General features: G+C 33.1%; 2 protein-coding genes across 12 annotated transcripts; one reads left to right on the forward strand and one right to left on the reverse strand.

The window, feature by feature from the left end:
* LOC106055778 (mitochondrial protein C2orf69 homolog) lies at positions 1-26,836 on the forward strand. Of its 10 annotated transcripts, none has more exons than XM_056003958.1 (5): positions 1-177; positions 23,595-23,727; positions 23,860-23,909; positions 24,013-24,193; positions 24,411-26,836. In XM_056003958.1, exons 2-5 carry the CDS (start codon positions 23,659-23,661, stop codon positions 25,110-25,112), a joined length of 1,002 nt encoding a protein of 333 aa, XP_055859933.1. In that variant the 5' UTR covers positions 1-177; positions 23,595-23,658; the 3' UTR covers positions 25,113-26,836. The 10 variants fall into 10 exon arrangements, with proteins under 10 accessions (XP_055859933.1, XP_055859954.1, XP_055859997.1 ...); XM_056003954.1 differs by lacking the exon at positions 1-177 and adding an exon at positions 22,127-22,260; XM_056003979.1 differs by lacking the exon at positions 23,860-23,909 and having other exon boundaries at positions 2-177.
* Positions 7,579-22,085, reverse strand: LOC106075046 (pre-mRNA-splicing factor SLU7-like). 2 transcript variants are annotated; one of them, XM_056003914.1, is made up of 15 exons: positions 21,939-22,085; positions 17,813-18,023; positions 17,548-17,698; positions 17,353-17,433; positions 16,699-16,866; positions 16,374-16,451; positions 12,408-12,530; positions 11,825-11,925; positions 11,418-11,485; positions 10,938-11,134; positions 10,355-10,459; positions 9,740-9,847; positions 9,546-9,611; positions 8,722-8,910; positions 7,579-7,909 (listed from the first exon to the last, which is right to left on the reverse strand). In XM_056003914.1, exons 2-15 carry the CDS (start codon positions 17,992-17,994, stop codon positions 7,730-7,732), a joined length of 1,797 nt encoding a protein of 598 aa, XP_055859889.1. In that variant the 5' UTR covers positions 17,995-18,023; positions 21,939-22,085; the 3' UTR covers positions 7,579-7,729. The 2 variants fall into 2 exon arrangements, with proteins under 2 accessions (XP_055859889.1, XP_055859895.1); XM_056003920.1 differs by having other exon boundaries at positions 17,813-18,019; positions 21,939-22,072.
* Positions 26,837-27,055: the final 219 nt, after the last annotated feature.

Raw genomic sequence — 27,055 nt, forward strand, 5'->3', positions numbered from 1 at the left:
CCCCCCACACACACACACACACATTTGTCCACAAGCATGAAAATTGAGCTATACAAAAGGTGTTTTTTTTTATTTGATTTACAACCGCAAAATGTAACATTGTACGACTAGGCATTGGTACAATCTAGTAGAAGCCAGGATATTCATTTTAAAGGTTCAAAAGTCATTACATAAAAGGTCAGTATCATTATCGATAATAATTTGTTTTCAAGTTAAAAATGATTGTTTTACATTTAATTACTTTAGACAAACCAAAGAAGATCATGTCTTCGGTATTTATTGCTCATTGGGCGGAACTCGGTGGCCGATGAGCTTGTGATTCAAAATCCCAGTCTTTACAGAGATTCGAACCCGCAAGTCATGCACTTCACTTGTCATCAACAACGCCCGTTACTGTGACCATAATTCTCGAATGGGTTCATTTTAAATTGATTCATGTCTTGTTAGGTACACCAAATAATTGTGTCAAGTTTCAGCTTGATCCGAGAATGGTGTGTGAGAAATAAGGTATAATTATCTAAGGGGACAAAACCCACATATTTAGTCACATCTCTTAATACTGGAGAATATTAATTTTCCTTTTTGGTATCAAACAAAATAATTGATTACCAGTAATTAAAAGGGTAATTGGTTGTTTTTTTTTAAATTGGTTCTTGCTTTGTTATGACTAAAACAATGTAGGCCTCTATCAATATGTTTGGCTTTACTACCCATCAGCATTGTTTATTTCTGTCCCCCCCCCCCCGCCTTTTTGTTTCGTCTTCTCCTTTAATGTCTCGTCTGCAAAGATTATTTTCTCTTTTGTTGTCTCCTCGTGTCTTGGTCAAAGTATAACAACATATCAATAGTTAGCTATTGGACATAGTGTGTTGGTCGTTAGCGTAATAGTTTCCTTGCAAGAACAAAACAATGTCCTACCACATCTTCAACACGTCATCAAATGACAGCCTTTTATTTTCATTTTTAATAGCTTGCCAAAGATATGCATTCGACTTTCTTCATGGTCGCAGACATTACCAAAAAAAAAAATAATAATAAAATAAAAAGTAACACAGAGAGAGATTTTGGTGTACAGTTTGATCAGCTGAACTCCTACGGGGATTAAGGAGTCGTATCGATCCACTGTCTAGTGGTCAGGAGGCCGCTTGAGACAGAAAGAAAACAGGAGTTCTCTCTCATGACAAATTATCCACTTCTCTTTTTCCCTCTTCCTCTCAGCTTGTATTCATGGCTTTTCTCTGTCGTCACGAGCGCCCCCCTCCCCAAACCATTATTGCAGCATTGAACTTCATTGACAGGAGACACTCCGGACATTGACACTTCTGTCTATAAACTACATACATACTGTTTACACACTACCCCACCGACCCATCTTTATTTCATTGATTTGTTATCAATCCTCTGAGCTGCAACCTACATTTACCCCCGAGATGTCATAGCATGCTTGATAGTTTCGCAACTTTATGTTATTAATTTATTTCATGAAATCGCCGCCTGCCTTTAGTGCATATAAAAGTCTCCCACTGACGCATCTTTAATATGGTAGAAATTGTGATCCAAGTTGACTGAATCAAACGTGAACAGATCATCGGAAAGGAGGGTACAATTTGGCAGACGACATGTTTTAAAGATACTTCTGTTTGAGCAACAACAAAAAACTGGACGTGTTTCCTCAAATCTACTGCCACTACTCTATATTCATAGCGTTTAATCTTCGGACCAAACTGGCACAGTAGATTGTGTCCCAACGACAGAGGATGTTTCCATGACAGACCCTAGCGTTATTTGATTGATGCTACAAAACTTTGTCACTCCCTTTGCTGTAATAGACTTATAGAGATCTAGACAGAAGACGGCTTTGCCTGCATCAATTGTGTGTCAATATGATGTAGTCACACTCAAATGCAATAACCTATAATATGAAGGCCTAGATTAACAGTCGAATCTGAGTAGCCACGTTATCTATTACGCTCTACCTTAATCCTCGGACTTACAAGCCTAATGTTAATGTTTTAGTTGGGACATTCTCTTTGAAGAAGATGAGTGAAATATGAAAACGTCTAGAGCTACTCCACCAAAGATGCCATGTGGACAACACAACAAAGATGTTTTGATTCATGCAACTATAAACAATGCACAGCAAAGCTTATCGCGAAAATGCCATGTGGGTCATTGTGGGGTAGTAGCATTCGTTTTGTATGGAGATAACATTATGCACAAAGAAATATTTTGGTCCATTTCCAAGGATAAAAGCACACCCTGAGCTCTTCAAATACATGACGTCATTATACTTCTATTGGCTAGGAGAAAACTTGGCAACAGCTGACTTAGGAAAGAGATTGCAGCAGACTCTTCCAAGACCTATCACACAAGCCTTGGGGCTACAAGGGAACATTACAGTGGGCCAAGACAAGATGTAGTGAGATCGATAGCCAGTTCATCACGGCCAGACTACGTGATGCCTTAATACGAAGTGGGCCCCTCCCCAAGATCATGAAAATGTATGCAAATTTGATTCATCTTGGCACAGGTAAACATGCCAAACAGGTCTAAATAAATGATACATAATGAACATAATAGCGGCAAGAGAAAATTCATTCAAAACAATGGGAATATTTGTCACAAGTTATTATTATAGGTGTTATTATTATAGGTGCTTGACATCGTAAAATATTTCTAGTTCTAGATCCAGATCATCCAGTTTAGATGAATTAAAACTAATGAATCAATTGAATCAAAATCTGTTTGAAGACTTATTATGTACGAATTTATTCAGACTCAGAGGAACTCTGCTTTATTTACGTCAGTAAGATCTAGGAAACATTTTTAAGCTTCGCGCGTCAGCGCGCGCGCAAAAAACAAAAAAGGGATACTATCTCGTTATAGATTTAATAAGAATAGTCCATTCCCAAGCATTGAAGAACTGATATATATATATATATATATATATATATATATATATATATATATATATATATATATATATATATATATATATATATATTAATTTTTTTAGCGGCCCCCGAAAGGGGAAAAGACGCTATTAGTTTTGTGTGAAATGTCTGTCCGTCTCGTTTAGATCTCGTAAACTAGAAAAGATAGTGAAAATCTGGCATCATAATATTTTAGTCCATTCAAAGTTCTGATGCAACGGCTACTTTTTTCTTTTCTAAAAGCGAAAAATCTAATTTTTAAAATCACTTATGCAGCAGTTTTTTTCATAAAAATACACCACTTTTACAACTATTCACTATAAATAGTGGGCCTAGCAAATACGCAAGGCTCTCTAGTAATACATACAACTGTTATATTTTCAACATATGTATGCAAATTATTATAATTTTTTTAGTAATTTTTATTTTACATTTGTATTGCTACGTTATGTAAGTTTTAAGAAGTATGCATATAAGTTGGACATAATTTAAAACAACAATTAATAAGTAGGTTTTCATATTATCTCGTGAACTGCAGTATTCCATCGCAGCGAAAGGACACCTAACTAAAGGAATTTTTTTTTTTAAACGAAAAAGTTTTTTTTTTTTTTTTTTTTTGAGGATTAAGAGATTGACCTTTTACAAAACAATTAGATCAATTAGATATTCATTATAAGACATCAGTTAGGCCAGATTCGCATTTAATTTCACATTCACTTTCACCTATAATTTGGTTTGCTGGACCGTTGTGGCACCACACGAGATCTGCCAACCTTCTTTCTCCATTCTTCTCTGTCATTTGTCTTTGATAGAATTTAATTATGATATTCTTTCTGAAAATATTGATACCGGCCTTTTTACCTGCCTGGGTGGACCACTTCGGGGGCCGATTTTGAGTCTGTGTTTCCACACAAACTGTCTTTGTAACCTTGTTTTGTTGTTGTTTTGCTTCAGAGAGGGAAATGCGTATTTTTAGAAGATAAACAGTACTCGCGTATTTTCGTGTCCATTTGGCCTGGCCTTGCGGTTCGATCACACGCACAACATATAATGAATCTAGAAATAACTTGATAAAAGATTGTTCATCTTAACTAGTTGTTTAATACATAAAGAAAGGGCACATTCCAGGTGTCAACAGTTAGTAAGAAACTTCACGTCTTGCTTAAGATAGGAGTCTTCAACTGTCGTTTCAATCCCAGACTACTTCCGTCCAAATAAAGTGCTATTTAAAGTCGCGTCGCTCAAAGGAAATCCCCGATAAAACTAATCCCATTCTAAACTTATAACACTTCATAGCAACTAACAATCCACCTGCTTCAGATCTAGTAGAAGAACTTTCATCTACTCTAGTCAATGTCTCTAAAGTTTCTATAATTTTTGAAAATGAATCCATAACTATCTTAACGATTTCTCCTCTGGCGCGCCAGCTCGTTTTAACCAAGCGCTCAAGGCTAGTTTCAGTTATTTTGTGGAGGACGTCCTAGCGGTGTGTGCTGAAGTCGATAAAAAGGTGTGTTAACTGTCCAGTGTAACGAAAAATGTTACTGAATAGATTTCAGCTTTAGCTCGAAATCCAGCCAAACTGAGAGTATGGTTCGAGCAGATAATGAATTAAGATGATGTCAATGAAAGACTACAGAATTGTACCCCGTCATTATCCACGACAACATAACCTCAACATTTGGAAAAATTGATCCAGTTTCTTCCACTTGTTCGCGATGCCCATTAAGTGCCAGATTCTGCTTTTTTAGAGTCTAAGGCATTTATTTATAAACTCTAGATCTAGATTAAACCAGAGTAATGAACAATGGAGTAACAAAATGTGCGTGAGCGTGTAAAAGTGCGTTGCCTTCATAGATGTAAACAAATCTACTAAATTTGATTCAACCTGGTTAACAGCTTAAGTTTAATTTACAAAGAGCATAGGAGATTAATTAATTCAATTAATTTCTAGTAAACATTTCAAATTCAGTAGTTTGTCTTTGTTTATGTATGTACAATGCGTTGATTTTATTGAGAACATTTATTCTTATTTTGATGCCCCTCACCACTCGTCCATGGCTAGCTACGCCACTGACGTTAATGTTTAGAATAATCTATTTCCAGTTTGTCTGTGATATTTATATTGTATATTTCCTTTTATCAAGGCACACGTTGGCTCCCTCTTATCAGAGACAAGGAATACACTCTATTGCGGTAGTTTATAAGAACTGTATTACTAGTTCCCTCCCCCTCTGATCAGAGACAAGGAATACACTCTATTGCGGTAGATTACAAGAACTGTATTACTAGTTCCCTCCCCCCCCCCCCACTGATCAGAGACAAGGAATACACTCTATTGCGGTAGTTTATAAGAACTGTATTACTAGTTCCCTCCCCCTCTGATCAGAGACAAGGAATACACTCTATTGCAGTAGTTTACAAGAACTATATTATCTAGTTCCCTCCCCCTCTGATCAGAGACAAGGAATACACTCTATTGCGGTAGTTTATAAGAACCGTATTACTAGTTCCCTCCCCCTCTGATCAGAGACAAGGAATACACTCTATTGCGGTAGATTACAAGAACTGTATTACTAGTTCCCTCCCCCCCCCCACTGATCAGAGACAAGGAATACACTCTATTGCGGTAGTTTATAAGAACTGTATTACTAGTTCCCTCCCCCTCTGATCAGAGACAAGGAATACACTCTATTGCAGTAGTTTACAAGAACTATATTATCTAGTTCCCTCCCCCTCTGATCAGAGACAAGGAATACACTCTATTGCGGTAGTTTATAAGAACCGTATTACTAGTTCCCTCCCCCTCAGATCAGAGACAAGGAATACACTCTATTGCGGTAGTTTATAAGAACTGTATTACTAGTTCCCTCCCCCTCTGATCAGAGACAAGGAATACACTCTATTGCAGTAGTTTATAAGAACTGTATTACTAGTTCCCTCCCCCTCTGATCAGAGACAAGGAATACACTCTATTGCGGTAGTTTATAAGAAATGTATTACTAGTTCCCTCCCCCTCAGATCAGAGACAAGGAATACACTCTATTGCAGTAGTTTATAAGAACTGTATTACTAGTTCCCTCCCCCTCAGATCAGAGACAAGGAATACACTCTATTGCGGTAGTTTATAAGAACTGTATTACTAGTTCCCTCCCCCTCTGATCAGAGACAAGGAATACACTCTATTGCGGTAGTTTATAAGAACTGTATTACTAGTTCCCTCCCCCTCAGATCAGAGACAAGGAATACACTCTATTGCAGTAGTTTATAAGAACTGTATTACTAGTTCCCTTCCCCTCTGATCAGAGACAAGGAATACACTCTATTGCGGTAGTTTATAAGAACTGTATTACTAGTTCCCTCCCCCTCAGATCAGAGACAAGGAATACACTCTATTGCAGTAGTTTATAAGAACTGTATTACTAGTTCCCTCCCCCTCAGATCAGAGACAAGGAATACACTCTATTGCGGTAGTTTATAAGAACTGTATTACTAGTTCCCCCCCCCCCTTTTGTCATCTTTTCTCCTCCGTTTCTTTGTCATTTTAAAAAACGTTCTGAAGATTTAGTTGGTATATTGATCTCCCTTTGGCCAAAAAGTATATATGTCATTCATTCCCCTTTCAAAACATTCTTAATCTCTTCTTAGCTTTCTCTGATGTAGTTTCTAAACAGTCTAATGCCCCTGGGCCATCTCTGAGCTGAGGCAATGAATAAAGACTATGCTCTAAATGGGGGTTTAATTATAAAATAATTTCTAGATCCCTTTGGCAGTTTCTCAAGGTAAATAAAAAAATAATTGGAGAAATGGCTATAAAATAGAAGCAGAGATAAAGAAACACTTGCGTATAGCATGATGATCCATGGAACATAGTCAGTAAAGCTATATTTTTTTTACTGCTATTTATTACCCAATTTTTTACCCCAGAACAAAGGTCAAGACTACAATCCATGCAATGTTTTCATTTCAATAATCTATTTTAAGAATATTTTTATTGTGACAGTTTAATAAAGAACCTAAAACTCTCTATTTACCAACTTCTGCATCATTCCATTAACATCATCAAATAGCCCATGCTAAAAAGAATTTAAAATTATGTCCTAGTAAAACAAAAAACTAAATAGATTTACTTGTGACTTTCTTTGAAAATAATTATCTTAGTATTATAATGCCTTTCATTGAAGATGCTTCTAATAATGTTTGAATCCTAAACAGCAAAGGGAAAGGTGCAACTAAACCACAAGATGTTAACAAAGTGAACAAAACCAATCCATGTCCCCTTTATACACTTGCAGTTGAAGTCTATTTTTTTAAATATATAATAAAAACACAATCTTACATCATAGTAATAAAACTAAAGTGTCACAACAGAACTTTTATATGTTTAACTATATTAACATTTTATATAATACTACCTTGAAAATAAGGTAAAAATTGATTTTTTATCAAATGAAAATTCAGTTTATTTAAAATTCTATTTACAATCAATGTACACATTTTGTAACATAATGAACATATGAGAATGTCATATATAAGGTAACTATAAATAGAATCTTGTCTAAGAATCTGTTTGTACTGTAAACTTTTTAGAATTTACTCTTCAACACACTATTTCCTCTGATCTAAAACAAAGAGACTCAAATACTTGTTTGAAATCTAGATATTTAAACTGTATTAATGATATTTTGTAAAAGTTTTATCAGTCTTCTTCAGTTTTATGGATCTCAATCAGTCAGCTAGAAAGTAAGTCACATTACTATTTTAATCAATCAAATTCAGCCCATGGAAGGTCTAGATCAGTCAGTTAGAAAGTTAGCCATGGGATCATCCACACGTCTCATCTTTAGACGGAAAGCCTCCATCTCTTCATCTGTTGGAGCTTTGATATCACAAATACTGTTGTAGGAACGTTTTCTTTCATCAATTTGAAGCAGCTGAGTCATCTTTTTATCATGCTCCTTTTGTGCTTTCAGAGCCTGGGGAAATAAGTTCCATTGTTAAAAAACCTCATGTTATTTTATAAGGAATTTTCAGTCTCACACTATGAGTTGGGCTTTACTCAAGTTAGGTTAAAAACTATAATATTTTAAATTAGGTTTCATGATAATTTACTTTTTCAATGGAATGGGAAGTGAAGAAAAAAAGGAGTGCTGCAATAAAACTTGGCTTAAAAGTAAAAGTACCCAGGTCAGAACTATGGGGCAGATGATGTAAAGATTATCCATTTCTATCACCAAGGGTTAACCAGGGTGTCATGTAGTCAGCACAACAACCATATGCCTTTACTTTCCCCAACTAATGTCAGGTACCCATTAGAGTTGGGCAGACTCAGGGACGTCCTAAATTTCCTGAAATTCAAAATCCCAGTATTCACCAGGATTCAAACACAAGACCCCTTTGTACAGAACCCAAACATTTTATCACTAAGTCCCCACCTTGATTTGATGCTAATGTATTTATCACTGCACTTTTTTTTATTCATGATGTAAATAAATAGCAGAAGTTTTCATTTTAAAATTATAAAGTGTTTTTGGGGGATTAATGTAAAATCATTTACTGTTGCTATAGGAATAATAAGTCAAACAAACCAGTTTTGTATGAAAGGGAAAGATAAACATTTAGTACGATGACATACACAACAAATCAATGGAGGACTGGTTAAACTGGAAACCTCTATCATAGGTACAGAACGTATTTATTTCCAATCTTCCCAATAAAAACAAAAAAAATGATGTTAACACAAATACTGTAAGCACAAAAAATAAACCATCGGTTATGAGAAGCTAACCTCTTTTAGAAGTCGTTTTTTCTGACTTTCTTCATCCTCTTCTGATGATGAGTCAGAGGAATCAGACTCAGAGGATGATGATGATGACGATGATGATTCTGTTGATGAACTGTCATCATTCTTCTTCTTAGTCATTTTCTTCTTCTTCTGTTTCTTTTTCTTGTTTTTCTTCTTTGCATTGTTCTTGACCTACATTGAAATCAAACAATTACATTATTTACTTTTTTGTTTGCTGAGCTACTATAGCTTTTAGACATTTTATTCACTGTCTACCTTCATAGTCATTTAAAATTAGCTGCAACCAATTTAGGACCACAAGAAAACAAAATTGTAAACAGCTGGTAGTTCATGACACTCATTTTAATGAAATTTTATTCCTTACAATGTTCAATTCTAGCAAGAATATGGAATTCTTCTACTATAATAAAACGTTTTATTTGATTTGGAAACAAAATGAATGAATATGTTCAAACATATATATTTTACCGACTTATAAAACATTGTTATTCAAATTTCATAAGGAAAAAAAAAAAAGTTTTAAGAACATTTTCACTGTCATTATGAAATCAGTAAATCGTAGATCTTCTAAAGGATTGCAGTATTTACTGTGCCTACGCAGCCCCAGCTGTGACCTACATATTTTGCCACATCCAGCTAAACAACTGTCAATTTTCTTTTCGACATCTGCGTCAGCAGCAGATTTTCTTTTGGTCTCAAATGTGTATCCTGCGGCCTTTGAGAGTGACCTCCAGCTGTCTCGTTACATTTGCTATAATATTTTTAAAAAAGTATATATGGCATTGCTGACTACAATGCGCATGTACCTGTGTTGCTTCTTTTGTTTCCTGAAAAGTAGCTTGGTGCTGACTAGGTACAAGTAAACTGCACTCCTGGGGAAGAAAAAAGTTTCTGAATTTAATTGACATTGTAGCAAACAAATAAAAAGTTCAAATGAATCAATACAGAGCTGACAACAAAAGATGTCAAAGAGTTAAAGTAAAATATAAAATGTATTTACCTCCTCTGCTTTTTTACCAGCTTCACCCGTACAATAAGACTCTTTTATGTACGAGTGACAGCATGCATAGCCCCATCTGCCTTCTCTCCAGAAAGACCCCCAAACAGACTGAAATTGAAGCATAAGGATAATAGCATTAACATTTTTACTGAATATTAAAAAAAAAAATTACCCTTATTACCCCGAAGGTATTAAAGGAAATAATAGTTTTCACTTGTTTTTGATTAGAATGGATTTTAAAAGATTATAGATCTAGAAGCTTTCGCATTTCCTTTATATTAGCCAACACAGCCAGAATATTTAGGAGTGTATTTAAAGCCTTAGTTAATAATTCAGTGAAAAAGCTAGAACTTAAGGTCTAACAAAACAGCTAGCTGCTCTACAATTTAGTAAACACAACCAGTGTCATGGTAACACAAACTGATATCAGATAATCACTTTATGAAATGTGTTTCCCCCTAATAGATAATTATTGTTTTTTTCTTTGAAAATAAAAAAAAAAATTAAATTACTAGTTTACTAGATATGATGCTGACCATTTACATTATATGGGCAATAAAATAAAGTTATAACTGTCAGCTATTTGATTAAACAGTAAGACTAATCATAACTTACTTTATGATTATTGTTGTAAACATCTTCTTCATATCTTGACTTAACTGCAGCTTTTTCCTGACCTTTAATGACAGACCCTGTTCTAGAATACTCAATGTAATCCTCCTAAAAAAATCAAATTAAATATAAATCAGTTTAAGTTTTCAACAAATAAGCAATGTGAGGAAAATAAGACATTTAATCTAAAACAAGTATTCACAATTAGGGGCATAATGTTATTGTAGAAAAAGAAACTTGGCCAAGGGCAATAATGATTCAATTAGAAGAGTTTGTACATAAAATTTTTAAAAGAAAAATTGTGGACTACTCATAATTCTTCTTCTAGCCAGCTTTTTGCAGTCTGTGCCAAAGAGATAGAGCGTTCCATTTTTTTTTGAGTATTTGGTGTGATCAAATCTTTAGGGTACTTGTGTGTTTAATCACTGTAAATGCTATGATGACATAGTATTGCTGTCATATACTCATTCTTGTATTCATAGGAAACACCAGAGACAAGTAAAGTGTTTAAAAAAAAAAAGAAATTTGTGACAGAGGTAAATAAAAAAAAAACTAGCAGAAATAAGTGCTCGGCCTCAGGACTTACTGTTTGAGCCAAAAGTAATTGTTTAGGAAGAGACTCGAGATGTTCTTGTCCACCATATTGATCTAATATGGAATCTTTGGCCGTCTTCTTGAACTCATCTTTTCTCTTCTCAAACTCTTTATGCATAAGTTCCAGTTTAGTGGGATCAGCTTGCAAATGGATGTCATTGCCACGTTCAAAGGCCTCCCAGGCAAACACTGAAACGGCATTTGATTACAGTTATATTTTCAGATTCAAATTGTCTCTCAAACACTAAAAAATAATTGCCAGTTAAAAGTATCTAATGTTACAAATGTGTATAAGATCACAAACATTACTTCATCTGTCTAACCAAATTTCATGATCAAACTACTAGTGAATTTTTTTTTTTATCATTTAACATGCAGAAATAACTCAATAAACAATAAAATAAATTTAAAAAAAAAACACAAAAACCTGCAAGTATTTTGCAATTTTCAACTTAAATAAATTATGACTTACATTGTCTTTTAGCCATTTCCTGTGCATCACCTGAACTTCTTACAAAATTGTCACCACCAAACTTTAGTCTAAATTAGTTAGAGGACAAAGAAAAAAAAAGGAAATATAACTTACAACAATCTACTATCAGAATACAAAGGAAATAAAAATAATATGTTTAAATGAAGGCCAACAATTAATTATTGTCAATCTATTTTTTAGATTAGCATTTCTCAAACATATTTATTCTACATAACACAAAAACATAATTGTAATTTCTTTCTTCTTTGATCCAAAATAAACACTGATAAAGTTTGTTATAATTAAAAATGTTGTTGCATACTCAGGTCAGCCAAGTACCATAAATATACATACAAACTGAATTCAGAAACACTGATTTTATTTTTTAAAGTTAATCCAATACATACTCTGTTATATCTTCTTTACTTGTATTCTTCAATGGATTCTCTCTCATCGAACGTGTTTTAGGATCATAGTAGGCTGAATTAGGATCTAAATTGTACAAGTACTTCAAGAGAGAAAGAGAAATATCATTTGAATGTAAACATTATTAAAACTAATTTGAACTAAATAAACATTATTAAAACTAATTTGAACTAAATAACAAGTAAATTTATAGTGCACATCACTTTATTTATTCATACATTTTTTTGTTGTTTTTCTTTTCATTACATTCTATTTATATAAAGGTTTACCTACTAAACAAAGGATATGTGATTTTAGGTGTCTTACAAAAATCAATCAATATTATGTACTGACAGAAAAAGTTCACCTTTCAAAGAAATCCCTTTCAATTTAGAATCAGAAACAAATATTTTAAAAAGCTATTGTTGTTTTTGACATGATTGATATATACAAGATAAATTACTAAACCATCAAAAAGCAAATTACAGCATACAGTATTCTTATTTAAAGGCATTCCTTTTTGGTTTACTTTGTTAAAGAGAAAAAAAAACAACCATTTAATCCATCGCTACACATTTTACTTACTTTAGCAGTGTCTTCACGAATACGCAGATTTCTGACAGTGATTCTCTGTTTGGTTTCAAATTTCTGACCAGGCATGTCCATCTCTTCAGCATAGTACTTTTCATCACCATCACTCTCCCCTCCCTAACAAAAATTTCATAATTACATTTTTTTCTATCACTTGAGCACAGTGTCATAATTAGTAATAACAAAAGGAAATGATGATTAATAATCCTTTGATCTTAAAACCATATCTAATATAATGCTTTGATAAAAAAAAACAAAGCCGGCTTATAAATATCATAATATAATTTTTTGTCTGGAACAAAAAAAACAACTGAACTTGTAAACCCTCTTCTTAATCTATAGCATTCAACTAAAACAATGTGTTTCATTATCTGACTAAAGGAAATATATTACATACAAGGGTGCACATTGAATAAAAATATAACAATACACATTAATCAAACCCATTAACAACACATTTTGAAAGTAATATAATGCACAATGACAAACAACATTCATTCCACCATTATAACAGTTGCCAATTATAGTTGGAAGAACTGAACTTTTCTCTCACTATACACTACATAGATCCACAGAACATTTCTCTAAATAAGGACATAGATCCACAGAACATTTCTCTAAATGAGGACATAGATCCACAGAACATTTCTTTACATGTGGACATAGATCCACAGATAATTTCTCTACATTTGGACATAGATCCACAGAACATTCCTCTACATGAGGACATAGATCCACAAAACATTTCTCTACATTTGGACTTCCTCTACATGAGGACATAGATCCACAGAACATTTCTCTACATGAGGACATAGATCCACAGAACATTTCTCTACATGAGGACATAGATCCACAAAACATTTCTCTACATTTGGACATAGATCCACAGAACATTCCTCTACATGATGACATAGATCCACAGAACATTTCTCTACATTTGGACATAGATCCACAGAACATTCCTCTACATGAGGACATAGATCCACAGAACATTTCTCTACATGAGGACATAGATCCACAGAACATTTCTCTACATGAAGACATAGATCCACAAAACATTTCTCTACATTTGGACATAGATCCACAGAACATTCCTCTACATGAGGACATAGATCCACAAAACATTTCTCTACATTTGGACATAGATCCACAGAACATTCCTCTACATGAGGACATAGATCCACAGAACATTTCTCTACATGAGGACATAGATCCACAGAACATTTGTCTACATGAGGACATAGATCCATTGAACATTCCTCTACATGAGGACATAGATCCACAGAACATTTCTCTACATGAGGACATAGATCCACAGAACATTTCTCTACATTTGGACATAGATCCACAGAACATTCCTCTACATGAGGACATAGATCCACAGAACATTTCTCTACATTTGGACATAGATCCACAGAACATTCCTCTACATGAGGACATAGATCCACAGAACATTTCTCTACATAAGGACATAGATCCACAGAACATTTGTCTACATGAGGACATAGATCCACAGAACATTTGTCTACATGAGGACATAGATCCACAAAACATTTCTCTACATGAGGACATAGATCCACAGAACATTTCTCTAAATGAAGACATAGATCCACAGAAAATTTCTTTACATGAGGACATAGATCCATTGAACATTTCTCTACATAAGGACATAGATCCACAGAACATTTCTCTACATGAGGACACAGATCCACAGAACATTTGTCTACATGAGGACATAGATCCACAGAACATTTGTCTACATGAGGAAATAGATCCACAGAACATTCCTCTACATGAGGACATAGATCCACAGAACATTTCTCTACATGAAGACATAGATCCACAGAACATTTCTTTACATGAGGACATAGATCCATTGAACATTTCTCAACATAAGGACATAGATCCACAGAACATTTCTCTACATGAGGACACAGATCCACAGAACATTTGTCTACATGAGGACATAGATCCACAGAACATTCCTCTACATGAGGACATAGATCCACAGAACATGCCTCTACATGAGGACATAGATCCACAGAACATTTCTCTACATGAGGACATAGATCCACAGAACATTTGTCTACATGAGGACACAGATCCACAGAACATTTGTCTACATGAGGACATAGATCCACAGAACATTTGTCTACATGAGGACATAGATCCATAAAAACATTTCTCTACATGAGGACATAGATCCACAGAACATTTCTCTACATGAGGACATAGATCCACAGAACATTTCTTTACATGAGGACATAGATCCATTGAACATTTCTCTACATAAGGACATAGATCCACAGGACATTTGTCTACATGAGGACATAGATCCACAGAACATTTGTCTACATGAGGACATAGATCCACAAAACATTTCTCTACATGAGGACATAGATCCACAGAACATTTCTCTAAGTGAAGACATAGATCCACAGAAAATTTCTTTACATGAGGACATAGATCCATTGAACATTTCTCTACATAAGGACATAGATCCACAGAACATTTCTCTACATGAGGACACAGATCCACAGAACATTTGTCTACATGAGGACATAGATCCACAGAACATTTGTCTACATGAGGAAATAGATCCACAGAACATTCCTCTACATGAGGACATAGATCCACAGAACATTTCTCTACATGAAGACATAGATCCACAGAACATTTCTTTACATGAGGACATAGATCCATTGAACATTTCTCAACATAAGGACATAGATCCAGAGAACATTTCTCTACATGAGGACACAGATCCACAGAACATTTGTCTACATGAGGACATAGATCCACAGAACATTCCTCTACATGAGGACATAGATCCACAGAACATGCCTCTACATGAGGACATAGATCCACAGAACATTTCTCTACATTTGGACATAGATCCACAGAACATTCCTCTACATGAGGACATAGATCCACAGAACATTTCTCTACATGAGGACATAGATCCACAGAACATTTCTCTACATGAGGACATAGATCCACAGAACATTTGTCTACATGAGGACACAGATCCACAGAACATTTGTCTACATGAGGACATAGATCCACAGAACATTTGTCTACATGAGGACATAGATCCACAAAACATTTCTCTACATGAGGACATAGATCCACAGAACATTTCTCTACATGAGGACATAGATCCACAGAACATTTCTTTACATGAGGACATAGATCCATTGAACATTTCTCTACATAAGGACATAGATCCACAGGACATTTTTCTACATGAGGACACAGATCCACAGAACATTTCTCTACATGAGGACATAGATCCACAGAACATTTCTCTACATGATGACATAGATCCACAGAACATTCCTCTACATGAGGACATAGATCCACAGAACATGCCTCTACATGAGGACATAGATCCACAAAACATTTCTCTACATTTGGACATAGATCCATTGAACATCTCTCTACATAAGGACATAGATCCACAGAACATTTGTCTACATGAGGACACAGATCCACAGAACATTTGTCTACATGAGGACATAGATCCACAGAACATTTCTCTACATGAGGACATAGATCCACAAAACATTTCTCTACATTTGGACATAGATCCACAGAACATTCCTCTACATGAGGACATAGATCCACAAAACATTTCTCTACATTTGGACATAGATCCACAGAACATTCCTCTACATGAGGACATAGATCCATTGAACATCTTTCTACATAAGGACATAGATCCACAGAACATTTCTCTACATGAGGACACAGATCCACAGAACATTTGTCTACATGAGGACATAGATTCACAGAACATTTGTCTACATGAGGACATAGATCCACAAAACATTTCTCTACATGAGGACATAGATCCCTCCTTCACAGACAGCACAATATTATTACACTGAATATAAATGTAAGAACTGAATGGTAAAAAACAATCAGTCTATCAACTTTCATACATCTGCTGAGTGATACCTTTGACTCTTTCTCTCCTCCATCTCCTCCAGTCATAAGTGACTCATCTAATGATTTCTCCTTTAGAGTTCTCTTTGCCTAAAAAAAAATTATTTTACAAACATATTAATATTTCTTAATAAACCTATAAGTAATGGAAAAACAAAAAGACAAGGAAAACATGACTAGTTTTGCATCAATCATAGATTTGAAAAACATGATTAAACACAAAAATGGGGATGTGAGGATGATTATTTGTCTAGAGAACATTTACTTTCTTTTATCTTTGATCGGAATTTGGAAAGAACCAATTTTCCTCTACTACTTATTCATGTGAAGAACCTACCTCTTCAATGTCTTGATACTCTTCTTGCAGCTTTCTCTGGTGCTCATCAGGATCAAATCCATTCCAAGTGTCACGCTTACCGTCATAATCAAGCTTTAAATCTGGCAAAATATATTCATCTGGAGCAATTTTTTCACCTGTAAACTTTGCACCAGTTTTCCTTGGACGCTAAAACAATTTTTTTTTTTTTTTAAGGTTTAAAGATAAGATTATTTAAATTTAAAAAGATAAAACAACAACACACAACTAGTTTATATTGTTTGTTTGTAATGTAAACATTTTAAATGTTTTCTTTATAAAAAGATCCAAACATCAATTCATCCAGTGTAAAAGAACATTTTAGCTTTTTTTTTAATCTAACAATTTTACCAGGTGATTGATGAATATTGCTTTTGGCTTTCTTCATAATGGAAAGGCGAAAAATTCACAAGGAAGCGGACTCAATTTTTTTGTCTTCATTTCTTCAAGAAATTTTTTAAAAATGTAACAGATACTATAACATGATATTCTTTCATTCAATGAAAAAGTTAAACTGAAAATGAAAGATAAAATAAGATGATCTTATAAAGAGATTTAAAAAAAAAAAAATGATCCTATTATGACATAAGATGTTGCTATCCATTATAAAGTGTTTTTTTCTAAAAACTAACAAACCTCTAGACAATCTTTTTTCTTATGAGTCATAGCACCACAGTTTTCACATGCACCTTTACGAAACTTAACAGCCACAGGACCCTGAAGAAGAATTCACAAACAAAAAAACTTAGCCCTTGACGCATTTCATTAAAAAAAAAATTCTATTATACAATTTTGTATGGACAAACTGTCCACGTTTACTGTAGCACATACCTCTTTGATACCCTTTTTAAATGACACACCCAGCGGAGCATATTGGGGTATTTTTTCCTCTTGCTGACGCTGATGTCTGAGTGTTGCTGTTTCAGCTCCAAAGTACCATGGTGCTTGCATAATGTACTGTGGGATATGCGGATTGATGTCTCTGGGGTAATAAAGAAAATAATGTTTGAAAAAACAATGGCTAATTAATTTGAAGTGGTTCTTCTTTGCAATAGCAGCAGTTAAAAATTTCAAGGATGATTTAAAATAAACTTACTTTCCTTCTTCATCTTTCATGGCTGGAGCAGTACCAGCTTTTCTCATTTCTTCCAATTCTCTCTGTTTCTTCCATTCTTCTCTGGACTGTTTTCTAGGCTCATCTCCATCTCCTTCTTTCCCCTTTTCTTCTTTTAGTTTCTTGGCCACCAGTGAAGGTGGCACATTGGGTTGAAATGACATCTTCTAAGTTGATATAAAGTTTAGCCTGGCTAAACAAAAGGTGAAAAAACAAATATGTTTTAAAGAAACACATTAAAGTTTTTTAAAATATGTAGCTAATAGTTAATTTTTGTTTTTTTTAAAACTCCATCAAATCATTGCTATATAGGTATTGTAACATTTATAAGTATATTATACTTCAAATGATTTTTTAAATTTAATACCAGATTCTATGAGATTATTATCTCACAATTGCAGACAGTATTCAAAACGTATAATAGCATGATAAAGATATTTGCAAGAATATCTGAGAAGAGAAGATTTTCTTAAGAAGGAATTTAAAACAAAAAACATACCCCATACCCAATAACTACATGACATGGATCAATGAAATATCTCCATTTATAGATCTACTTGTTGGACAAGGATAAATTTAATGCGGTTGGAATTTTAAAATTTCTTTTTTAAGAAATACTTTGTATGTATATTAGTTAGTGTATGTGTATAGTATTTTGAATTTTTATCATATTATAATCATTTTGTCTAACAGAGTAGAAATATAGTAGAGTTTAGTAGAGACTAGTTACTAGTATATCTGAAAATTCTTTTGAATTAATAATTATTTGAACAGTAATAGAGATCTAGAATCTAATAGTTTGACTAGATTCAGAATCTAGATCACATTTATTTCAGACATTTTAATTAAACTTACTTTGTCTACTTACTATTTATAGAATCTAGCTAATTTACAATTTAGGTCTAGTTACTAGTTAGATCAAGACTCAATAATGTCATTGTCAGGTACCCATTAGACTTCATTACTGTCATTAGAAATAGGCTGACTCAAATGTGCCCTGAAAAGATCCAGAAAAATCCAAGTCTTCACCAGTTTTCAACCCGGGAACCCCCAGTTCAGAAGCCAAGCACTTTCCCACTCAGCCACAGCACCTCCATTTTTATAGATATCTACAATTTGAAAACTCAAAACTTATTATTTATTTATCAGTATCAATATAAAGTTGAAGAGTCTAGATCTAATACTAATATTTAATTATATTATAAAATTCTTTTTGTTTTCCAATCCTAATAAAATAATTATTTTAAAATATGTTGATTGTTATTGGTAGATCTACAAGACTTAAGTCTAGTAATTACTACTATTCATGGGCGTAGCCAGGGGGGTGGTTTTTGGGGTTCAAACCCTCCAGCAAGGGGGGGGGGGGGGGGGTAATTTTGTTACTGATTTTTTTGCATTGATTTTGTTTATTTTAGGTGAGATTTTAATATTAAACCATCACTTGACCCAGCGCAGCCAGGGGGGGTGTGTTAAGTTTAAAAGTTTCCAGGGGGTTTTGCAATTATACCCCCACTTATTTAAAAAAAAAAATGAAAATGAAAATCCCCAAATTCCAAGAGCATAGCCAAGGAAGATTTTGATTTTAAAACCCCCTCTGAAATTTTTTAAACAATAAAACCACCATCTTATCTTATATAATACAGACGTTACTTCAAAAAAGAAGATGATTACGTCCTACACGTCATGCATTTAGTCATGCATATTAACCAATGGTTAGCTCAGGCAACCCATTCCATGCTCTAATAGCACTAGGGAAGAAGGAGTATTTGTACAAATTTGTCCTAGCATATGGGACGAGGAATGTGCCTTTATCTTTGTGTCTTTCAGAGTATTTTATTAAATTTTGTTTTTGTATTTGAAGATTATGGTTCAGTGTTTTATGTATAATTGCTACTTTACTTTTGAGTCTTCTGTCCTGAAGGCTTTCTAAATTTAGTGATTTTACTAAAGGTGTTACTCTAGTCAAATGTGAGAATGTAATAAAGATTTTTCTTCTTTGTTCTCATTTTTATGTTGGAGCGTTCAGATGACTAGATCAATACATGAGATGAACTGCGCAGTGGTTTCCAAATCAGGGAGCTCTCCATATATAGTTTTCTTTCTATTGGGGTATTTTGGGGCCAGTGTCTTGTACGGGCCTCATGGTAAAGAGAACAGTTTTGGAGGACATGGTCTGCATTCTCTGGTGACACTCCACATGGGCAGATTTCACTGGTTCCAATAAAGATTAATTATGCACACACACACACACACACTAATAATATACATAAATACATATATACAGTGCTTTTTTTGTACTATTAGTATTGGCAATTACTTTATTAGTCATGACTCTTGAATGAAATAACTTAAATTTAAATCAGTACCAGATCTATCTCTACTATTAGAAACATAGAGTAGAGAAGTTAGGAAGTACTTCTTTACAGTTTACTTCATGTAGATCTAGAATCCAGATATCTAATTATCCAGTAAGTCTAGACTAGTAGTATTATAGTATTACTATACTATTAGTATTACTAGATCTAGAATCTAGTAAAAAGTAGGTAGATTTAGATCTCTAAAAGTATAATGACTATATCTATTAAAATCTATTAAATACTTAATTATATTATAATAATAAATAATAATTATAATAATACAAGTACTTTTATTTTATTTAGACTATTGACTATTACTACTATTACTACTAGTAGCATTAGTACTATTAATATTAAGTCTATTACTACTACTACTGCTACTAGATTACTTACTACTAATAACTAATACTAGTACTAGACTCTAGAGTCACTCGAGTAACTAGAGTGCATTGGTAATATTGGGAAGAGTGAAGTGAGTCTTGGGTTAAGGGTATTTTTTAATGCCAATGATGCTTCAGCTCAACAAAACCTATATATTATTCTTCTAATTAGGCTGAGAAATATTTCCAACTATTTGTTCAACGTGTCCCTTGCTACCCAAACATGAAAATTGAGGTTTAAATAGGGGGTGTTCGATAGTTGTTTTTTTTATAAGCAATCTCAGCTTCGTAAAATATCGAACAACATTTTAATGTTAAAAATAAACATCAAAGGGATATAACCCTAAATAATATTTTTTTTAATTGTTATTTTTTTAAATAATGTAATGCAAACTACAGATATATAAATTACTCATGTATTAAAATTTGTATTTGTGGTTTAAAGTAAATAGATTTACATCGATATGCACTAATTGTACCCATTTTAAAAGCTTGATTTTATGACACATATAGTTTGATGCTATTAACATTATTGCTATGGCAGTAGGAACATTAAACAAAATATATCCAGTTGGTTTTTTTTTTTTCAGATGCTGGTAATGCGTTACTTGGCTTAGCACCCTACACTTAAGTGTATCATCATTTTCTAAACAGAGCTGATAAGATTACTTCGATGTGGACAATGTGAAAATGACTAAAATCTGTCTGTCTTGACATGGCGTAAAAAGAAAATGATATAAATAAAAAATTTTAAGATTATAACACTTTTAAAACACCATACGTCTCGTGTGTTCGATAGTTTCTTAATATGTTCGATAAGATATCATTCTTAAAGGTACGGTAGCGGTAAAATGATGTTCGATACTTTAAGCTTTTGAAAGCATCGACCTGACCCACTTTAACATCAAATATAATTTTAATTATGAGTAGTTGAGTAGTAATAGTAGAATAAAACATGTCTACTTTTTAAGAAAAATGGATGAGTTCATAGATTTAGATAGATCTAGATACAATCAGTTTTTTTCTAGGTGACAGGTCTAATTCTTACGGAGATACACAAATTCAAACATAAAAAATAAAAATGTCGGCAACTGAGCTTAACTTGTTTGATAGATGTAAGTTACTCTATTTAAAATTAAATGCGTACTACTAATTAACTCAATGAGTAACTGAATAACTGGACTGTTCACACATTCACAGTGATTCAGTGTTTACTCAATTCACTGTAAATACTGTAACAGTGTAACTCAAACTCAACTCAACTGTAATTAGTGTAATGAATAAATGATTAATATTATTTTATTACTAGATCTATTGCCACTAAAATGGTATGGGCCAATTATATTATATATCTTGATTCTTAAATATTACCTAGATTAGATTATATAGATCTAGACACTAGAGCATGAAGATCTATCTAGATTATCTAGATCTAATCTAGTAGTCTAGATCGTGTGAGTGACAAATGACTGCTTGTTGAAAGAATAGTCAGAAAATAAATAAATGTTCCGGAAGTAAACATTTTGTATTAATTTAACTTTACATTCGCATTTTTACGTGCTATAATGAGACAGTCATTCAATTTTTAAAGATCTTCTTCAATGATCTTGATCTAGATATACTCGAACTAGATCTATATTAAGTATATTTGGAGTCTAGAGACTAGAGGATACTGTGTGAACGGTGGCGAACAGTCAGTGTGTCTATAAATATAAACTTAAAAACTATACTCTAGATCTAGATCTAGATAGATCTATATATATAATCTATAAAATATAGATATAATATTTTTTTATTATTAATGATATAGGTCTATAGATCTATATCTATATTCAAATTCATAATATTCTAAAAAAGATATTATATTGACTCTCTGTTTCTCTCTCTCTCTAGTACTTTGATAAAAATTTCAGACTCAATATATTGTAATGAAACTAATATAGTCAATATAGTTAGTTAGAGCTTATGGAACCGAGTTTATTGATACCTCATTTATGTTTCTAAGTTGATTAGAACAGAAGTTTTATAGCAATTTTAGTGGCGAAAATTTTGCCTATCTTAGATATCTATCTATATTATTTTTTTTAAATTGTGACCGAAAAAGGAAAATTTCACATTACAAATGCTGTAACTTATTTACTATTTGAGTTATTTGCATGTAATTTTCACCAGAAATACATGATTATGTCCTGATATTTATTTTAATTTCAAACAAGTGGTAGACTGTGACATAATGTTCTTATTCGTTTTTAAAGTGAGGTTACTTGTAAAAAAAGAAACGATCGACAAGAAGTACTTTTTCACATTTAGAAGACTCTAACTTTTAAACCTTAAGAGATAATTGATTACAATTTTAAACAGAGATGCTTCATTATCTGTTGATAATGTTTTTAATGGCTGCAATTACCCAAATAATCAGAATCCTATAGATCTTGACCTTACTTTATTATATTATAAAAATATACAGTATAATTTATAATACACTATATAGTAAGAGGTCAAGATCTATAGGTATCTCATTATTTGGGTAATTGCAGCCATTGAAAACATTCATTGTTCGATTATACACAGAAATATAAATAATTATAGTCCCAAAAAAAACAAGACAAGATTCTGCAACTAGATCTATACTCTCCATGTACACTCCATTTGCTTCCTGTGAAAGCAAGAATCAACTAGACTTTGTCATCAGTGTATACAATGTATAATTTAAAGAAATGCACCTACAGATGAAATGTTTGGAACTCACTCCCCATCGGCATTGATCTCAGACAGACAACATGCTACACTACATTCATGAAGAACTTTATAATATTAAGACCTATGTCTTATATAAATCTGTTTAAAACTATTTTAGATTAGTTGTCATTTTAGCTCTCATGTTTATGTTTATAATGTTAGCACAGTGCCTTGAGTCTACATTTTGTTTGTTAACAGCACTTTATAAATTAAATTATTATATATATATAAACTCTTTCTTTTAATGACTATTTTTAAATATATTTTTAAAATGTCTATATTTTAAAGATCAATTCACTACTAGCTTCATTTTGATGAGAAATAAAGCAATAGCATAGATATCTTCTCTGTTATGAATGGTCATAGTAGATGTTTCTCTTTCTATCCATTATTGGCCCCTATACTTGGAATATTTAAACTTGTAAGTTTATGTACAGTTGCAGCAATTTGTACATTTATTTGCAATATAATATACATAAAATGAAAATATCATGATTGATTTCTGACAATGTTTTAGTATTTTAATTTGTTAAATTTTAATATTTTTTTTCAGAAATACCACACCAAGCAATCAAAGATTCAAAAGAGCTTTCTATTTTCTCTGTATGCCATTCAGTTAAACTTTCTATAATTTTACTGTTAAAAAAATTGATTCTGTTGTTTTTTTTGTAAACATAAAAAAAAATTATTATTTATTTCTCCATAGGAATAGCATTTTTGGCTGCAAACTGTTAAGTATGGACACAACCTGCTCAGCTAGTGAAGACTTCTATCAGCAAAGGTTGCATCAAATAGCAGGAGATGCAGACAAAACTAATGATATTTATGTTTGTGGGCAGAAGCAGAATTGTAAGGAGCACATTATATTTTTTGGTGGAGATGTACAGGTGTTGTTTTTTTTTTAATACATGTATCTGCTGTATTAACTGTTAATATTTCTATAAAAGCATTTCAATATTTTAAACAATTAATATAACTTGCATCTATACGTGTTTATGCACATAACTAATTTTTAAAAATTAATAAACTTCAATAATAATATTACAAAATTTGTTTTCCATACAGTTATTTTTTATTTCAATGTAATTGAATAATCTTTTTCAGGATTATCCTGAAAATATGGAACGACATCGTGACAATAAACGCTATATTCATTGGAACACAGAATCCACAGCAAAACTGATACATCACAAATTTCCATCTTCACTTGTTTTTGTTGTCAAGCCAACAAGAATGCACTTGTTAACATTTGCTGTTTATTCACATTTTTTTGAAGCCAATGACTTTGGCAATCCCACCCACTCAGATAACAGTGGAGCCATCAGGCACTTGAATTGTCTTTACAATTCAGCAGTCAAAGTTGTGTATTCAGAAGATGATGAAGGATCAGATATTGCAAATTTAAATGTTTCTATACGTCTCCTGGGATTTAGCAAAGGGTGCACAGTCCTAAATCAAATAGTATATGAACTGCACTTGTCTGATCATGATCCAGTTATAAAAAGCTTTCTTGAAAAGGTAACAGCATTTTACTGGCTAGATGGTGGGCATAGTGGGGGAGCCAACAGTCACACGTGGGTGACGGATGACAGTGCATTAAAACAACTGGCTTTGCTAGGCTGTGACATTTTCATTCATGTTTCACCATATCAAGTTAGAGATCCTATGAGGAAATGGATTGGACAGCAAGAATCTAAATTTTACAAAAAATTAATGGCTCTAAAAGCTAAAGTTCGAGAAAAAGAGCACTTTGAGTCAGAACCTGCCTGTATTGAGAATCATTTCAAAGTATTAGAAGTATTTTAAATGTATTTCATTACTTCTGCTTTAAATTAACTTTTAAAATTTGTGGTTCTAAAAATAATTGTTAGAATTAACTATTTTATGGAAGAAAACTCTACAATAGTTAAAGCCTTCAAGGGTAATCCTTTGTACCACAGATATACTTAATGTGGGTGAAATAGTTTGTTTCTTAAGGTCAAGGCCAGAATTGAGAAATTTAAAAATATTCCATTCTATTATGAATCAAAATTTTTATTATTATTCTACAAGAAATGCTTTGAATCTTGATACCTGCTGTGATGTTTTTAAAGAACACTGGTTTATATGTATGAACAGATTTTTTTTTGTCTTTTCTTACAATATGTTTGTTACTAGATAAGATTGTCTGCTTTGAAATATTTTTGTTGACAGTTTTAAATGTTAATGTTGAAAAAAAATTTAACTTATCAAATTACTACATTTCCAGCTACATTGATCAATAAAAAAAACATTTATGCTAAAGAAATATTATTATATATTATTTTTTAAGTTTAATGGAATAGACCAATAATTTGTGTTAACGCATGCTAGGAGATGTATACAGGTATATAATATTAGCACATGAAACCAAGTGCTTTGTAAAATGTTACAGAGATTTTCTTTTTCAGCTCCTGAGTTTTGAAAAAGTTTATCTTGAATATTAAATGGGGGAAAAAAAAACCTTTTTATTGGTGCTTGTATGCCAAAAAGCATTTTCCCACAATTTCAATTCAAACCACTATTGCAGAATTTGAACCGGAAAACTCTGAGCATATGCTAGTTTGCTTAGCAATAAGCTCTTTGCCTTCACTTATCCAGTCTGTTAAGGCAACACAAGTGAACTGCTCACTAGTCCTACTTCTGTTTTCTGGTAAACTTAACATTTCATCCTGTGTAGTCCTGCCAATTCCCTGATATCTTCTTTTTGCTTCTGCCTCTCTTTTCTTGCGGATTGTTATTCATGGGCTCTGTGCTTATTGTGATATTGTTGCACCAGTTTAGTTTGTGTTATTTGTCAATGTAAAGAAGATTCGTATGAGGTCCGCCCAGTTGACTTTTTAGTCTTGTCACAAGTAATTGTTTTTTTATGACTACAGATGATGCATAACATTCTAATGTAAAATAGTCGAAGACATTGTGAAGACCATTCTGATCTCTGAGTTAAGGAATATACTTTTGTCATTCTATGTTGTCTGAGCTCTATAGGAGTTGTTTTTGTCAGGATTATTCTAGAAAACAAATTAGGTCTGGAGCCTTCATTTTAAAAAGTGCTGCAAGTTATGGGGGAAAAAAAATTGCTTTCTTTTCTCAGATTTGGTTGTTGGTAGTGTAGCCCAATGCATTGTTGCAAATTTTTTGGTGGGGCTTTGATTTTTATGCAAGATTATTTCGATGTATTCAAGTATTATCTCTGCCAATTACGAAGTTAGCAGCTTGCTAGCTCTTTGTCCTGCCTGCAAACCAGTTTGATTGTCAGCAATCTGCAGACATTTATCACAGTTTCTTTATATCATAGACTTTCACATCATCTTCCATAATCCTTTCTAAAAAGATCTTAGGTCAGAGTCTATATGACTGTATCTAGATCTATAACTAGTCAACTTAAGCTCAGGTAGACATGCTGGTGAAGCACCCCAAAGAAGAGTTTGTTGTTATTTATAGTGTAGTAACTCCAGTGGCGGACCGAAAGGGTTAATGTGTGTGCGGCCTACTGATACACACGACTAAGGCCAATCACACAGGTCAACAGCTGTCGATAGACAAGGGGCAGTACGGCTAGTTCACTGCAAGTATGACCTGTGTTGTGGTCATGTGCTCAAGAGCCTTCACGGTCGAGAGACACAGTGTATTTATAAGGACAGTTGAGTCCAGGACAGCAGACATAAGGACTGTGTGGTACCTTCGAAAATGTAGCTGTACGAGCTAGAGAGACTTGTTAAGTTAGGCAG

This window comes from Biomphalaria glabrata, chromosome 1 (genome assembly GCF_947242115.1).
Source record: "Biomphalaria glabrata chromosome 1, xgBioGlab47.1, whole genome shotgun sequence".
In the NCBI taxonomy this organism is placed as follows: domain Eukaryota; kingdom Metazoa; phylum Mollusca; class Gastropoda; family Planorbidae; genus Biomphalaria; species Biomphalaria glabrata.

Bases quoted from the DNA above. Each gene is read 5' to 3' on its own strand.
- LOC106055778 (XM_056003958.1), top strand. From the start codon at position 23,659: ATGAATGGTCATAGTAGATGTTTCTCTTTCTATCCATTATTGGCCCCT. The intron at 23,728-23,859 runs GTAAGTTTATGT...ATTTTTTTTCAG, and splicing joins TACTTGGAATATTTAAACTT to AAATACCACACCAAGCAATC. The intron at 24,194-24,410 runs GTGTTGTTTTTT...AATCTTTTTCAG, and splicing joins TTTTTGGTGGAGATGTACAG to GATTATCCTGAAAATATGGA.
- LOC106075046 (XM_056003914.1), bottom strand. From the start codon at position 17,994: ATGTCATTTCAACCCAATGTGCCACCTTCACTGGTGGCCAAGAAACTA. The intron at 16,452-16,698 runs GTAGGTTCTTCA...ATTTTTTTTTAG, and splicing joins AGTATCAAGACATTGAAGAG to GCAAAGAGAACTCTAAAGGA. The intron at 7,910-8,721 runs GTTAGCTTCTCA...TTATTTCCCCAG, and splicing joins AAAAACGACTTCTAAAAGAG to GCTCTGAAAGCACAAAAGGA.